We start from the raw sequence: 17,802 nt of genomic DNA, 5'->3' as shown, positions 1-17,802 counted from the left end.
ATGAGGAACCAAGGGTTAAACTTTGCCACGAATATATATGTATTTCCATGCTGGGCTAAACTCAGAAACGAAAAAAGGAGGCAGCTATCCTGCTACTGCTGCTCGCCTTGGTGAGATGTACAGCCATTCAACTTCATGCTTGACTTTGGTGGGTACAGTGTACAGTATGAGAAAACAAGACCATAGGCACTTCTCCCCAACAGTGAAGGACAATTGTTTCCATACAGCTTAAGGATAGCTACACCACAAACATGACAATAGGTGAGGAGGCAGGATCTCCATGAACAATCAGAATGGGTACAGATTTGATTGAGCCTGTGCTATTGGTTTCATTCTGTGCCATGCTCTGGTTGTCTAATCAATCTAACTGACGTATTCCTCCAACCCGAGAAATAAATAACTCATTTAAATTCACAGGCAGTATGAAGGTCTTGTGTTACCTGAATGAAAGCAACAATGTGGGTTGGTCACACCTTGCTTGTTTTCAGCCCATTACAATATTATCCCGCTCAATTCGCACACATTGACACTATTTAAATAATGGCATGAATACAAAATCAGCAGACAAAAGCATAACAGATTACCCAGCAAAACAGCATAAATAATTGTTTATTTTCTCAAATTTTCTGCTGACTTGCTGAAGGAGCAGTGTAAATTGGGAGACTGATTCATAAGAACAGAAGAACCAGAAATGGATTATTCAGCTCCTGAAGCCTGCTCCATCATTTAATATGATCATGGCTGATCTCATCTCTGTCTCAACTCCACTTTCCTGTGCTCCCCATCAACTTTAATACTCAATACCTCAGCATCCACCACACACTGAATTCCACAGATTTATGACTCTTTAACAAAAGTAATTTCTCCTCATCTCTGTTGTAAATCGTCTACTCCTTATCCTGAAACTATGACCCCTCATTAGATTGTCCCACATGAGGAAATATCTCTGTAAACCTCACTGAAATTTATCAACATGTTTCCTTACCTGCCACAAGGTGGAGCCCTCAGCTTGGACAACTCTCACTATGGCCACAATGGGAATCCACATAATACAGAAGATGGTCATACACCAGCCCACTGCTATTGCCCAGACAGGGTATTCAACAGGTCCATATGTTGGTGAGGCAAACGTTGTCAAGGACCAGATCAAGAGAACCTATTTAAAATGATTGCACAAAACAAAATCATAAGCACAATGAGATTGATTCTCTCACCTTGATTGTTGAACAATACTGAAAATAAAATGTTATAAAAGTACATAAGAACATACAATCAAAAATGGGCCATTCAGCCCAACAGATCAATACCCAGAGAGTGTTTAAGTTCCAAGCAATCTCCCACTGCTTTCTAACTCTATCTGTATAAGCTTTCATCCTTTCTCTCTCATGTAACAATCTGGCTTCCCTTTAAATATTTGCTATTTGCCTGAACTGCTTCTTGTGTTCGCACATTCCACGTTCTATTTGTTCCTTGATTAAAGAGTTTTCGCCTGAACTTCTTCCTAGCTTTATGAATGACTAACATGTAGTTGTGCCTCCTGTGGGTACACCATACATCCTAAGTTGTCGAAGACTGTAGAAAATGCAACCAATCCCCAAGATATCACACCCCTTAGGAATGCAGCATTTTGTTTATAAATTCCCCCTAACCTCTTACTACACAGTGCCCTGGTTAACAATTTGGCTATTCAGCAAAAAGTCTTTGTACTTGCTACCTGTGAAGATGGTATAGAGGGACCTTAACTATCCGAATATTAATTATCCGAATTTCGGATGATCCAAAGAAGATCTCAAGGTCCCAATAGAAACATTACATCAAAGAGGAGTCAGCAACACTGATCGTGTCTTTTGTTTACAATGATTAAAAGTGAATTTGGCTTACTGAAATGCTGCCGAGAACAGTCCTGGACATTAATGGGAGCCCAGGCACCGTCTCCAACAGACTGACCCTTCCGCCCTCTCTCTCTTCCTACACTTTCCCTGGAGTTCTACACAGGGGTGTACCCTAAACCACTTCACAGATAATCCCTCCAATATTGTCCTGTACAAGGCAGAGTGGGAACTTGTCAAAAAGCTGTGTGTGTGGCTGCGTGCGTGTATTGTCTTGATACTCACCCCCCAAAGGCAACAGCAGTCTTGCTGTTGGTGTCCAGTTCAGCTGCCGTCTCCATTCCGGCAGTTTGCAAGGGGCGGGGCGGGAGTTGCAAAGTGTGCTGCTGCCCATTCTCCTGAATGGGGAGTGGACATAGCAAGTGTTCACTCTGTCAATCCCATTGAAGTGAAGCAGTGGCGGGGAGAGGCCTCAGCAATGCTGCAGGTCCCTTACACATAAGTGTGTGTCTGCTCAGAAACAAACCCTGAGACAGAAAGAGGGAGAAAGGCAGGCAAAGCAAGGAAAAAGGAAACTTCAGAAAACTCCGAGTCCCAGAGGAGAGGCATTGGATCAGTTAACCAAATAATCAATTATCTGAATGAAATACTGCCCTCCCATTATATTTGGATAATCAAGACTCCTCTGGACAGTGGACTTGTTGGATAGCATTCCTATCGGTGGAAGCTCCTTGACTACCTCCCGTAACTTCCCTTTACCGTGCTCAGTAACACATCCCACTCCTTGATTCTCTGCTTTCCTCCGAGTTGTGACGGACTCTGGAGAAAACTGACAATTCCTCCCAATTCTTTACACAGAAGAGTGTTCATTCTACTGAGGTGGAGAGCCACAGTACAGACATGTTACTAAGATATGGAAATCTAGGAAGCCTTGTTGTCTACGAATTTCAACCAACTCCACCAATGCTAAAGTTTGCTATTTGCCTGAACTGCTTCTTGTGTTCGCACATTCCACGTTCTATTTGTTCCTTGATTAAAGAGTTTTCGCCTGAACGTCTTCCTAGCTTTATGAATGACTGACATTTATTTGATATTTTCAAGTTTCAAACTGACATTTATTTGATATTTTAATCAGTTAGTCATAATTTACTAAATAGTAATCTAACATCTCCTTACCGCCATCAAACATGGAGTGAGAAAAAACCAACAAACTCTCCACCAGAGCCAGAAAAGCCAATTTCTTTCCCCGATCATCATCTCAATGTCCTTGATGAATCGGTTTGTCCCTGTGAACAAGGAAGCAGAGAGACACCATCACTCGCTCTGTCCTGTCGTCGGGGCAGCTTGTTTACTGTTGAAGTTCATCTTGTACAGGGTGTCACTGATGAATAGGTTAAACCAGAGAAGGGATTACTCGGGATTTCAAACCAGGTGAGTAACTTGTTCCCTGTCACCAACCCAATTATCGTGAAAATACAATGTTTGTATACATCCTGAAGAGGTGTCTCTAAGAAAGGCTCATGTTTCTGATCTGTGCTGAGACGGACAGACCCTGTTATCAGAATGGGTGAGCCTCAAAGGGAGTCCGGTGCAGAGATGAAGAAAAGAAAATGGATTTCAGTAGATCACAGGAAATATCACAAATACAAAAGCTGTTCTGTTCTCCCACCTGCCTTGATGACTGGGAGCTACTGAATGGGTTCTGTTGTAAACAGCAGTTTAACTTAGGATGAACATATTTGAACAGTTTTCCTATCAGGAACAGACAAAACTGACCCGAACAACAACCAGCTGTAACATAGCAATACGAAGTGTTGAAGTGTGGTCAGTGCAGGAAGCTCTGGAACTACTAAAGGACAGATCTTTAATACTTCAAGGAGGGTGCACTTTTAATCCTATTGTTTTCCCATGTGAAGAACTATTTAAATCATATCATTCAATTAATTTGTCATGTGTCTTCTAAAGAACAATGAAGATCTGTGTGTCAGCAATTTTATCTGAATTATTTTGTATTGTTTCAGTTCTTTCCCAACTTACCATACAGCCAGCTTACACCCATGAGTTCCAGCAGTGTTATTATAATGGGGACCCATCCAATACAGAAATGATCAATTAAATGTATCCAGTAAATTCCAGCCTGAAATTACAATAAGACATGAGCTCTTCAGAAAACACAGCAGGTCTCATACACAAAATAGGTGATTCTTGTGATATAAAAGTTGTGGTGCTTCTATTCAGGTACAATCTGAGCTTGACTAGGATCTCAGGCTCTGTATTTAGTAACAGCAGAGTCACTCAGTTCCACAGTATCATTGCACATTATCACACAAAGGGTAAAATAACTGCTACCAAATCACAGTCTTTCTTTATTTCTAAATAATTTAAGGTTTTTGACTTCCTAGTTATATCTAACAATACATGAAAACTCAGAACAAATTATAAGAGCAACTTACCTGGGTTACACTCACAAGGCCAAACAAATAAAACAACATGCAAATGCCAATTGTCAGACAAAAGCGCTTCGATCGCAGATATTTGGGAAACCTGTCCAGCAGAACGGTTATGACTTTTTCTGGGAAAATGAAAATTGTTATATGCGATTAGTAATTAATTAATAACTTACACAGTCCCACAGAAACCCAACCTGGAGGTACCAAAGCTCAGAAGATCACATGGGCAGATGGAGTCACATTCCATTTTATCATCAGTCTACTGTCAATTATTGGAGAGATTCTAAGGCTGTCAATCCTTTACAGCAGTCAAACCTGAATATTATCACAAGCCTCATTTGTGTTAAACATGTTTGCCCCAAAAACAGAGATTTGACAACGTAGGATCTGAGTTCCATGACAAACAATTGAAACCTGGACAAATATGACCTGACTGGGGGAGTGAATATAAATTTCTAATGGGTAAATCATGTCTTACAAAACTGATTTGAACATTTTGCAAGAATTAACATGATAGATAAAAGAGTACAGATGAACTTCCAGAGACATTTAACTGAATATGCTCAAGATTCCACTCAGAGAAATGTAAGTATATTTCAGGAGGTATATCTCTGACACACATCAAAAATTGATTAGCAAGAATAACAGATAAGTACTGCAGTTGGTTTGATGTGACTTCATGTTTTCAACAAATATCTGACACTGGGTTTTGCATTTTTCACCAATTACTTAAATGAAGAAATGTAAAGCCATGTATTCAAGTTTGCTGACAACATTAACTTATGACATGGAGGTGCTGGTGCTGGACTAGGGTGGACAAGGTTAAAAATCACAACAGCAGGTTATAGTCCAACAGGTTTATTTGCAAGTACTAACTTTCAGAGCAGGATCCTGCTCCACAACTACCTGGTGAAGGAGCAGTGCTCTGAAAGCTAGTACTCCCAATTAAACCTGTTGGACTATAACCTGGTGTTGTGTGATTTTTAACATTTAAATTAGGTAGCACAGTAGGTTGTGCAGGAAATTAAAAAGAGACATTGTTAGATTAAGTGAGTGAGATAAAGAGGTAGGTTGAGCTCAATATGGCAAATTTCAATCATCCCCCTTGGACTGAAGATGTATTTATTACAGTAATCTTTAAATGGTGAGGAAAATAAGAAGTGTGGACAAGAAGGAAGATTCAAGGGTGCAGGCACAAAACTCAAAAACGTAACAACCACGTACAACCTATAATCTAAAAGTTTAACAGAATCTTTCATCTCAATGGGTTGACCACAGCTGGAGGTTTGGGTTGAGTTCTGTATTCTGCCCCTCTGGAAGGTTTATATTAAACTTGAAGGAGGCGAGTGAAACTTCACCAGAATTATATCAGTGAAATAATTAATTGTATTAGAAAATTTCAAAACTGAGATTGATTGACTTGTGTTAGACAAGGATATTATTACTTTGTTCCTGTACAAGAGTAGTGGAAGATGAGGAGAGCTGGGATAGGATTAAGGAGAGAACTGAGAGAGATCAATATGGGAATGAGACTGAGTGCGACTACGTGGGATAAATCCTGAGAGGGAGCAGTGAGGAGGTTTCATATCATGGATGGACATCTGAGATCTGTTACATGCTATTCCTACACCTTTTAGGATCTTCAGGACACTACACTTTGTCTTGAGTAATTACATGTGTACAGAATGTCTCCTGCTGCTCCACTTCAAGCCTAGGATTCTTGGGTCTGTGTGAAAACTGGAGTCACTGTGGATGGTCAGGCAGGATGAGAGGTTTCTGGGTCATACTTTGCAGAAGGTAATCATCCCACAGGCAGTGAGGGGTCAGTATAAAATTCTGATACCATCTGGAAGAGCAAGAAGACACAGAAATTTAACAATGAATTGGCATTGAATTGGCATGGTCCAGTTAAGAAGGCAAAGAGTGAGCCCAAAGGGCCAAAAGTACATTAAAAAAAACTGGGATGTATCCTAAAGATCCAAGCTAATCTTTTAAAGGGTCTATCTCAAAACTGGGCAGACCACAGGCTACCTCCAATCTGTACCTGGACACAACAGACCTGAATTCAAAATCACACCAATTCTTCCCAGGAGTAAAAACAATATAATTCTTGGCACTTCCTATTGAGGTGAGCGTGGCATGATGGGATATTTCCTGAAGAGAGCTATGTATCTTGTTAAAAACAAACTATGCCATTATATGGTCCAAAAGGAAATTGAATAAAAATGGGAAAAGGAAAAATAAGAAAAGATACATGAAAAGCATAAGAAAATTCAATTTGGATAGCTAAAAGCTGTTTATAAAGGAACAGTGGAACAGCTATCTGCAGTGAGCTTAGTGACCTCCTACAATTTGTATGAACTTTATTGTTCTGGTAAAAGTTTTGCAATAAATTTTCAGGTTTACAAAACACAGGAATTATTCTGCGAGTTTTTCTAAATGTTGTGGTGATTTCCTCTGAATTTTAATGTAGCTGTTAGCTCATTTAAAGCAGCCCCATTCTCCACTACAATGTTGAGTAGAGAATTGAAACACAAGGCCAAAGAACATTCATCGAGAGTAGTTTATCAACTTCTTCTGTATTTCAAAACCAGAAAGTGGATGATTAAAAAATGTCGTTCTTACCTAATGCTGTAAACAGAGTGTCGATTGCCAATGTGACCAGCATGAGGAAAAATAAAATGGACCATAAAGGTGCCCACGGCAACTGCGCAGCAATCTCCGGATACGCAATAAAAGCCAAACCAAAACCTAAATGGTGGATACATGTGATATGGTAAAAGTAATTGTGCTGCAAGGAAAGAATAAAGGTCCTTCTACTTCAACCAACAATGTACCAGGAGACCACTCTCAAAAGAGTGACCGTTGTGACATTTTCCCTTTATTAAATCATCTTGGGACACTTTTGGGTAATACCATTAATTCTGTGCCAGATTTGAGCTGTAGAGACATTTCCAAAATGTTAGCTTCAAAGTGTGCATGTTTCAGGCCAAGGAGTGGCAGATATAGTTTAATTTAAACAAATGTGAGCTACTGCATTTTGGGAAGGCAAATCAGGGCAGGATTTATGCACTTAATGGGAAGATCCTGGGGGGTGTTGCTGAACAAACAGACCTTGGAGCACAAGTTCATAATTCCTTGAAAGTGGAGTTATCGGTAGATATGACAGTGAAGAAGGCATTTGATATGCTTGCCTTTATTGAATATAGGAGTTGGGAGGTCATTGGTTAGACCAATTTTGGAATACTACATTCAGTTCTGGTCTCCCTGCTATAAGAAGGATGTTGTGAAACTTGAAAAAGGTTCAGAAAAGATTTACAAGGATTTTGCCAGGGTTGGAGGGTTTGAGCAAGGGAGGGGGGAAAGACTGAATAGTCTGGGCTATATTTCCTGGAGCATCAGAGGCTGAGGATGACCTGATAGAGATTCATAAAATTATGAGGGACATGGATAGGTTGAATAGGCAATGTCTTTTCCCTGAGGTGAAAAGAATCCAGTACTAGAGGGCATAGGTTTAAGATGAGAGGGGAAAGATTTAAAATAGACCCACGGGATTTTCACACAGAAGGTGATGTGTGTATGGACTGAGCTGCCAGAGGAAATAGTGGAGACTGATACAATTACAATATTTAAAAGGCAATGGGATGGGTATATGAATAGTAAGGGTTTAGAGGGATGTGAGCCAAATGCTGGCAAATGGGCAAATAGACGAATTTTGGATATCTGGTCAGCATGGACAAGTTGGACCAAAGTGTCTATTTCCATGCCATACAGCTCTAATACTCTGTGACTTTATAGTGATCAAAAAAAATTAATTGAGACTAATTCTGAACTCAACAATTTTTTTGTGAGCAAGACTAAAATCTTGGACTCAATTTTAAATACAGCTGAAGCATACTCAGATCACCCATTTCTGTTCATTGTGTAGCAGCCAGCTCACTTACGTGGAGCTGTGTTACTCTCGATCACATTGGGCAGTCAGCATTAACAACCATGTCCATCAACAGTTGCCTTGCTTGGAAGTGTTTAATTCTACTTCGAGAGAGACCTGCTCCTCAATGGTCAGGTTTATTATTACGGCACAAAGTGATGTTTAAAAAGACCATCACCTCTGCATTAGTTCCCAGTAATAGTTTAACATTCCATAGAAAGTACAGGAGTTTAGAGAGTGCACGGAATGTCTTGATGCATAGAGACAAAATGTCCTGCGCATGTAGGTGACTGAAACACACCGCGAAAGCAGTGGGAGAATCAGTACTTGGATTAATTCCCAGATTATGACTCCAAGAATATGGATGTTGTGCAGGAAGAGCTGACACAAATACCCCAAGTGAGTTTACCTCCAAATAATATCTCAAAAAAAGTTGACTCATCAATTCCTCAAATCCCCACCCTTGTCAACCAGTTACACTTAATCCCGATCAAGACTTGATGATAAAATCCATATTATCCTTTCAGTCTCATCTTGTTGGAAATCTTGTAGCTGATCAACTAATTTGCAGTTATTCAGACTGCTGAACAAAATGCCTCAAGAAAACTCCTGAAGCTCTTTCTTAAAGCGTAGCCAATTCCCCAAGTTAAAGACAGGTTGGTCCAACACAACTTATTTTCCTTTCAAATTTCATGACTATCCTACAAGTACCCCTGTGATTACAACAGCTCATTCCATTATTATAGCCCATGCTTTGACTTTTGCTAGCTTCAGGGATTTATATACTCACCCAGTAACTCCCTAATATGCAAACCCACTCCTGATACATTTTCATCCCTAACCCTCCATGTGGTGGTTTTCTTTAATCACCTCCATCCAGTAAGTGACCATTACTCAGTTGAGTAATGGTCTAAAATCACTTGATTGTAACTAAAGCTATCACTTTACTGGTACTTTTGTCAAACTTTGAAAACTCATGGTAGTTTCACACAACATCCATGTAAATTAACACCACAGTCATCAGGAACAGAGGAAAGTGGGAATGATATTTAAGAACTTCTGCGCATTAGTCCCCACTTAATGTTACCAATGTCTTCACTGGTTGCAACACACAAGGAAGCCACACAGTCCATCATATCTGGAAGAGCAATCTATCTTGGCCACACTTCCTTACCATTTACCCACAGGCATGGAAGTTATTGCTCTTCAGGTAATGAGCCAATTCTCTTAATCTTTCTCCACTGTTCTCTCAAGCAGTGCCTTCCAGATTCTAAACACTCACTACGCAGATATCTTTTCCTCATGCCACCATTACTTCTTTTGCCATCTGCTGTGTATTGGTGACCTCTGGTTCTTCATCCTTACACCAATAAGAACAATTTTTCACTATTCAATCTGTCCAAACCCCTCATGATTTGGAATATACTGATCAAGTATTCTGTTAATCTTCTCTTCCTCAAGAAGAGCAGCCTGTGTTTCGCCAATCGATCCATGTTACTCAAGTTCCTTCACCCTGGAATCAATTTCTATACATTTTATCAGTATGCTCTCTCATGCCTTCGCATCTTCCAATAATGCTTCATAAAGTCTTTCCAAATGTCCAGTTGTGACCATAGCAGTTTTCTATTCATAAAGCACAGATCCTACTTACTTTCTTGCAACCACTATCTCAACCTGCCCTTCCAGCTTCAAAATTATGTATGTTTAACATCCAGGTCCTCTAGTTTTGAGATGGTCATTGCCTGGCAATTGTTTTCTGTAAATGTTAGTTTAATTTATCAGGTCAAACCAGAACAGAATCAGGACTGAGGAGTCACAAATAGTGCTGAAATTCTGTGATCAATAGTAGACATCTCTACTTCTGCCCTTAGACGAAGCATCCATGAAGATGGCTAGAGTTACGAATTTCTGCAGCTAGGACACAGGCTGCTTCCAAGACTGCCACAACCTGACATGCAAGGCCATCATGGAAGCTAGGATTATGGAAACATGTCAAGACTAACAGGTTGGAGAAGTGAGCAACCTTTTACTTTACAGACTAAACATTTTACACACCTGGAATGAAGTTGGTGAGGTACCATGACTATATGCTGGGCAATGTACTGAATCGTATAAAAGTGGAACAATTTCCCTTCAAATTTTATAATCCTCTTGTAAAACTCGTAACTCCTATCATCATACTGGAAGCCTAGAGAGCCAGAGCTATCATACTGAGCTTAGGAACTAAATTGCACAAATTGCTTGCATTGATGTAATCTGCAGATTAGATCATACTGTCATTTATCAATGTTGTTTCGAACCATTTATGCCTGAAGCATTCAATGGCTAACAAATCCTCATTGCAACCTTGACCAAAAGAACTCAATTCACCGGAGACCTGCACAATACCCACCTACAAACCACCTCAGCCCACCACTCAAAACATTTTGATCCCTAAATTATATCCCTTCAGTTAGAAGTTCACTTATCTAACTTAACGAAATGTTCTTGTAAGACGTCACAATATTTAATGGAACTCCAAACCTCTTCAGGATCAATCTCCTCTAATTTGTAAAAGTCAGTTTAGTTCGTTCTGCAGCTATAACTATCAGATCCAGACTTTGCCAACAGAATAAAGAGGTTGTGGTTTGGTCAAATAGGAACAAGTGAAAAAAGTGCAGGAGTCATCCATTCTGCCCCGTGACCCATCTCCACTATTCAAATAGATCATGCCTGACCTGCCTGTTACCTCAATCCACATTCCTGCACAACCCTGATAACCTTTCACCCATTATGTAACAAGAATCTATTGAACTTGACCTTAGAAAGACATTGTCTCCACTATGTATTCATGAAGAGAGTTCCAAAGACTCTCAATCTTCTTTGAGAGGAAAAAAAATTTAAATAGACATACCCTTATATCTGATATATCATTCTGATTTCTTCCACGAAGACCCATCGGGATCGTAAATGGTCAGTCCAGCAGATAAAAGCCGAGCCTATCCAATTGGTTTCATTATTAGACTGATAAGATTACTCCACACTGCTTCCAATGCATTTACCTCCTCCTTAAATAAGTTGCCTGGACAGAGGCAGTCTCACTAATACCCCGCATAACTGAACTAGAACCTCCCTCTTTTTGTGTTCAATACCTCCCACAATAAACTATAATATTCTATTAGCTTTGCCAATTACATGCTTAGTCTACATATTAGCTATTTTTGTGATTCATGGAGTAAGACAAACAGGTACCTCTGCATTTTCGAGCTCAGAACTCCTTCACCAATTGGATGAGATTTTTCTTTTGCATTCTTCCTGCCAAAATGGACAATCTCATCCGTTCCTACATTTTTCACTTCTTTGTCAACTTACTGATCTAATCTTTATCTTTTTGTAGCCTCCTTATGTCCCCTTCTCATCTTGTTTTCCTACCTTTTGTGACAATACAATGGATTGAAGAGGTGTATTTTCTCCTTTTCTTTCAATGAAGAAAGGTTGATACAGAGCAGTTTGCTCAAAGCTAATAAAATGAACAGATTGAGGGGTTGTGGATTATTTTTTAGTTGGAACAAAAGAAGCAGCCTGAATGGGTGGGGTCAAACTCCCAATGAACCAGGAGTTTTGCTTTAGTTTCTCTGAGGCAATTGCTGGGCTCTTGAACCTGGATATGGAAGCTGTTTTGTCACTCGCTGTTAAAGATACAATCTGGCGAGGGGGTTGGTGGCTGATGGTGGAGGAGATGTTCTCTTCCTGCTGCTAGAATTGCATTAAAGTCCATTGATTTACTGAATTTACTATTTCCAAGGGTACCTTTATGGGATCTTACTACATAGGGACAGTTTCTGTTTAGTGAGGGGTGATCTTATAGACGTTTACAAAATTATGAGGGGCATGGATAGGATAAATAGACAAAGTCTTTTCCCTGGGGTCAGGGAATCCAGAACTAGAGGGCATAGGTTTAGGGCGAGAGGGGAAAGATATAAAAGGCACCGAAGGGGCAACTTTTTCACGCAGAGGGTGGTACGTGTGTGGAATGAGCTGCCAGAGGAAGTGGTGGAGGCTGGTACAATTGCAACATTTAAAAGGTATTTAGGATGGGTATATGAATAGGAAGGATTTGGAGGGATATGGGCCGGGTGCTGGCAGGTGGGACTAGATTGGGTAGGGATATCTGGTCGGCATGGACAGATTGGACCGAAGGGTCTGTTTCCATGCTGTACATCTCTATGACTCTATGACTCTTAAGTTTTCCAATGGAGTTGTCCCGATTTCTTCTTTCATTGTTGTATTTTAACTATAGCATATGAATAAAGTGTGTATTTTGTTTCAAGACCCGTAGATTGACCATTCGAATTGCATCCGGAAAGCAATGCCTGGCATTTACCTTTAAAATAAGAAAAAACACAAGGTGTAGACTATCTTCGTAATATTTTGACAGAGTTTGGTCCAATTCAAAACAAATTGGATCTCGTCGGGATCAAAATCTCTAATGTGAATACAACTATTGGACTCAAAGATAGTTTGTTGAATTCAGTTAGTTTAAAAAGGGTGTGCCTTGTGTAATGATGGCTCTTTGAGTCACCAGGAGCTTCCGGGCAGTAAGAAGAGGTTATTTTGGGAGTTGTACAGAAAGACGGCAAGGCAAAGCTTTCAGAATGGCCATTAAACAGATGTAGTTGGGATTGCCTGTGTCTGTAAGGAAAGGGCAAACTTTTGAACTTCAGACATTGGAACTGAAAACTCAAAGTTGACCTGAAATGGCAGAGGAAGAGATGAAAGGTAGGAATAGTGATGAGGACAGTGGTGGAGAGCAGTCCATCCTGATCAAAGGCCCAGTGGGGATCTGGTTAATATTGTCTAAATTTGACGAGAAGGATGCAGAAGCCTTTTTCATTTCATTTCAATTGAAAAAGTGGTTAAACATTTGAAATGGCCAGTGACCACGTGGCTATTCTTGATCCAAACAAAGTCGGTAAGTAGAACCAGTGAGGTATTTGCATCACTATCAGAGAAGGAATCTGGGGAGTATGTGCTGGTGAAAAAAAGCCATTTTAATTGCATTTGAGCTAGGACCAGAAGACAACATTTTAGGAATTGGAGGAGGAAACCTGGTCAATATGATGCTCTTTGAGAAACGATTATTTTAGAGGGGATCAAAAATTCACTTCCTGAAGTAGTGAGAACGAATGTGGAAAAGCAGAGAGTTGAGACTGGCAGATTAGTAGCAGAAATGGCAGATGATTGTGAGATGGTTCATAAATCAAAGTTCCACTTCCAATATCAATTTCAATCTGTGAGGGAAAGAAATTGAGGAAAAGAGAAATCCTCAGGTGGTTAAGGAAAAGGAGACCATCAAAATAGTGCAGATAGTTTAGCACAGGGTAAAACAAAAATCCATGAGGGAGAAAAGAGAAGTAAAAAAGCTCAGGAGTTTTCACTGTAATGAAGTAAGCCACATGTTATCACAGTGATGCTTGTTTAGAAAAAGCACGGAGAAGACGGTGGCACAGTGGTTAGCACTGTTGCCTCACAGCGCCAGAGACCTGGGTTCAATTCCCGCCTCAGGCGACTGACTGTGTGGAGTTTGCACGTTCTCCCTGTGTCTGCGTGGGCTTTCTCCGGGTGCTCCGGTTTCCTCCCACAGTCCAAAGATGTACAGGTCAGGTGAATTGGCCATGCTAAATTGCCCGTAGTGTTAGGTATAGGGGTAAATGTAGAGGTATGGGTGGGTTGCGCTTCGGCGGGTCGGTGTGGACTTGTTGGGCCGAAGGGCCTGTTTCCACACTGTAATGTAATATAATCTAAAAAAAAAGACGGATGTGGGATAAACCAATGAGTTTTGTTGAAGTGGTAAAGCACAGTCAAAGCTAAAACACTGCAAAACAATTTACAACCTGATCAGGGGTTGGTTGAGAAGGAAATGACAGATCTCTTTAAATAATTTACTTGCATGGGTGAGGTTTAATTCATGTGTACCAGCAGGAGCAGGAAAACAAATTAAGATTTTAAGAGATAATCTTTGATGGTGAGAGGTGAGGGGATATGTAATTCAGAAGGAGAACTCCCAGAAAACATCGTAATATGTGGAATTCATGGTGGGAGGAGAATGTTCCATTATATAGTGAGGTTGGAGAACCCGGTAAAAAGGTAGTAGGAGGATAAAGTAATTCTCAGTTCCAGAGACACTTGGTCATGATTTCGCTGTAGAGTGATACCTACTACAGTTGAAAAGCCAGTGGAAAATCAGGCAACTGAGGTGTTAAAGGAAGTAGATCCTGGGATTTCTCCTGACTGTGATAATAAAGTCACAGATGGAAACAGGAGGAGAAATCAAGGAGTAAAGTTAAGTAATTGGAAGTTCAACCATCAGAAACCATATTTGATCAAATGGTTGAGAAAAGAAACAAGAACAGGTGGAGGACAAAGTGATTATTTTAAGTTCAGAGAAATTAGTTGGATTACGACAAAGATAAAAAAAACTAAAGCAGTTGTATCAAAAAGTATACACAGAAAAAGAATCGGAATACATCCCACAATATTACTAACATAAAAATGAAGGAAATGGAGATTATAGCAAATTCAGGCAGATGACAATTGGGCAGAAACTCATCAAGTTCTATAACTGGCAGGTTATACAAAGGAGATGTTACAGGTAGCACATGAATTACCAGGAGGCGGCCATTTGGTGGCAAGGAAAACTCAAGCCAAAAAAACATTTTTATTGCCCTGGACTGTATTTGGATGTAGTTGACTTTTGCCAGACATATCATACATGTCAGGTAATTGGAAAACCTTAGGCAGAGATTAAACCAGCACCCTTATTACCCATTCCCTCTCTAAAGAAACACCATACACTGGACAAGTGAATGACAGTGAGAAGAGGGATGGTTAACAGGACTGAAGGTGTTATATCTCAATGCACACAGTATAAGGAACAAGGTAAATGAGCTTTAGGCGCATATCGAAAATGGCAGGTATGACACGATGGGTGTCACGGAGACGTGGCTGCAAGGTGATCAGGATTGGGATATTCAAAGATATATATCCTATCAAAAAAATAAACAGGTGGGCAGAGGGAGTGGGGTTGCTTTATTAGTACGAAATAAAATTAAATCAAATTTAAGAAACCAAGTTGGGTCAGATGATGTAGAATCTGTGGGGGTAGAATTGAGGAACCATAAAGGAACGGGCAATACTGAATTTAGTATTGTGCAATGAGGCAGACTTTTCATAAAATCCCTACCTTATGGGAACATGCCATTTGGCTCAACAAGTTCACATCAACTTCTGAAGACCCAGACCCATCCTATAATGCACCTAACCTACACATCCCTGAACACTATTGGCAATTTAGTATGGCCAATTCACCAAACCTACACATCTCTGGACTGTGGGAGGAAACCAGAGCACCCAGAAGAAATCCAAGCAGACATGGGGAGAATGTGCAAACTCTTCAGACTGTCGCCCAAGGTTGGAATAGAACCTGGGTCCCTGGCACTGTGAGGCAGCAATGTTAACCACTGAGCCACCATGCTACCCCCATAATAAGGGAGCTTAAGGTGAAGAAACCTTAGGAGGCAGTGATCATAATATGATTCAATTTGCAGAATAAATTCAGAGAGACAGGATAGAACTAGAGGTAATGGTATTACAGCCCAATAAAGGCAGCTACAGAGGTCTGAGGGAGGAGTTGGGTAGAATTGATTGGGAGAGGAGCCTAGCAGGAAAGACAGTGGGGAAGCTCACAAAGACTAACAGAGGGCAACAAAAGAAGAAATAAGGAGGGAGAAGATTATATGAGGCTCAGCTAGCCAGTAATATAAAGGAAGACTGTAAGAGTTTCTTTAGATATATAAAGGGTAAGAGAGGTGAAAGTAGACATTGGACCACTGGAAAATGACACTGGAGAGTTAGTAGTGGGGAACAAAGAAATGACTTGTGAACTGAATAATTATTTTGCATCAGTCTTCACGGTGAAAGACATGAATAATTAACCAAAAATTCAAGAGCCTGAGGGGTCAGAGCTGAGAATGGTGTCCATCACTAAGCAGAAGGTGCTAGAAAAACTGAATGGCCTGAAGGTGGAGAAATCGCCTGGACCAGGTGGACAACACCCTACAGTTCTAAAGGAGATAGCTGAAGAGATAGTAGAGGAGTTAGTAGAGATGTTTTAGGAATCACTAAACTCAGGGAGGGTGCCAGAGGACTGGAAAATCGCAAATGTGACACCCCCGTTTAAAAAGGGAGTAAGGCAGAAGACGGAAAATCACAGATTGATTAGTCTCACCTTGGTAGTGAGTAAGATCGTGCAATCCATTGTGAAGGACGAGATTTCTGAATATTTAGAAGCACATGGCAAAATAAGGCAACATGGTTCCATCAAAGGGAAGTCATGCCTGACAAATCTGCTCGAATTCTTTGAGAAAGTAACAAGCAGGTTGGACCAAGGAGGCTTCCTAGCTGGACTTCAAGAAGGCCCTTTACAAGGTGCTACACAGGAGGCTGCTGAGTAAGATAAGGGCCCACGGTGTTGGAGGAAAGGTGCTGGCATGGATAAAAGCATAGCTGTCTGGCAGAAGGCAGCGTAGAGAGTGTGGTACTGGAACAGGATAGCAAGGCAGGCAGCATCCAAGGAGCAGGAGGATCAAGCTTATGCCCGAAATATTGATTGTCTTGCTTCTCCGAAGCTGCCTGACCTGCTGTGCTTTTCCAGCACCACAGTCTTGACTCTGATCTCCAGCATCCACAGTCCTCACTTTCTCCAAGAAAGCAGAGTAGGGATAAAAGGGTTGTTCTCAGGATCAAAGCCAGTGACAAGTGGTATGCCTCAAGGCTCAGAGTTGGGACCACAACAAATCACTTGAGGCATTAATGATCTAGATAAAGGAACTGAGGGCAGTCTGGCTAGGTTTGCAGACGATACAAGATAAGTAGAGGGATGGGTAGCTTTGAGAAGTGGGGAGGCTGCAGAAGAATTTGGACAGGTTTAGGACAGTGGGCAAAGAAGTGGAAGACAGAGTACAATGTGGAAAAGTGTGAGGTCATGCACATTGGTAGGAAGAATAGAGGCATGGAAACTCTAGTCCAGGATTCTCTCAAGGTAAACTTGCAGGTTGAGTCAGTAGTTAGGAAGGCAAATGCAATGATGGCATTTCTTTTGAGGGGACTTGAATACGAAAGCAGGGACATACTTCGGAGGCTCTACAAGGCTTTGGTGAGACTACATCTGGAGTATTGTATGCAGTTTTGGGCCCCATATCTCAAGAAGGATGTACTGATCTTGGAGCGTGTTAAGAGGAGGTTCACGATAAAAGGTCCCAGGAATGGAAAGCTTAACATATGAGGAACATTTGAGTCTGTACTCAATGGAGTTTAGAAGGATGAGGGGAGGGATCTAACTGAAACACAGAATATTGAAAGGGCTGGACAGAGTAGATGTTGGTCAGCTGTTTCCATTAGTAGGAGACATCAGGACCCGAGGGCACAGCCTTAGAGTAAAGAAAGGACCTTTTAGAACAGCCGGAAGGAGAAATCTCTTCAGCCAGAGAGTGGTGAATCTACAGAATTGATTGGTACCAAAGGCTGTGGAAGCCAGGTCATTGAGTATATTTAA

General features: G+C 40.8%; 1 protein-coding gene across 1 annotated transcript in view; it reads right to left on the bottom strand.

The window, feature by feature from the left end:
* Positions 1-17,802, bottom strand: part of LOC122557091 (sodium- and chloride-dependent neutral and basic amino acid transporter B(0+)-like) — a 93,174-nt gene that overhangs the window by 7,654 nt on the left and 67,718 nt on the right. The window contains 5 exon segments of the mRNA XM_087992230.1: positions 986-1,156; positions 3,006-3,115; positions 3,867-3,966; positions 4,283-4,401; positions 6,905-7,030. Coding sequence (XP_087848356.1) covers positions 986-1,156; positions 3,006-3,115; positions 3,867-3,966; positions 4,283-4,401; positions 6,905-7,030 — 626 coding nt within the window.

Source organism: Chiloscyllium plagiosum, unplaced genomic scaffold, assembly GCF_037043375.1.
Source record: "Chiloscyllium plagiosum isolate Xiang-an unplaced genomic scaffold, Cpla_swu_hap1 HiC_scaffold_11, whole genome shotgun sequence".
Lineage (NCBI taxonomy): Eukaryota > Metazoa > Chordata > Chondrichthyes > Orectolobiformes > Hemiscylliidae > Chiloscyllium > Chiloscyllium plagiosum.
The sequence above is the reverse complement of the archived record's forward strand: the minus strand, read 5'-3'. Positions and strand labels throughout refer to the sequence as shown.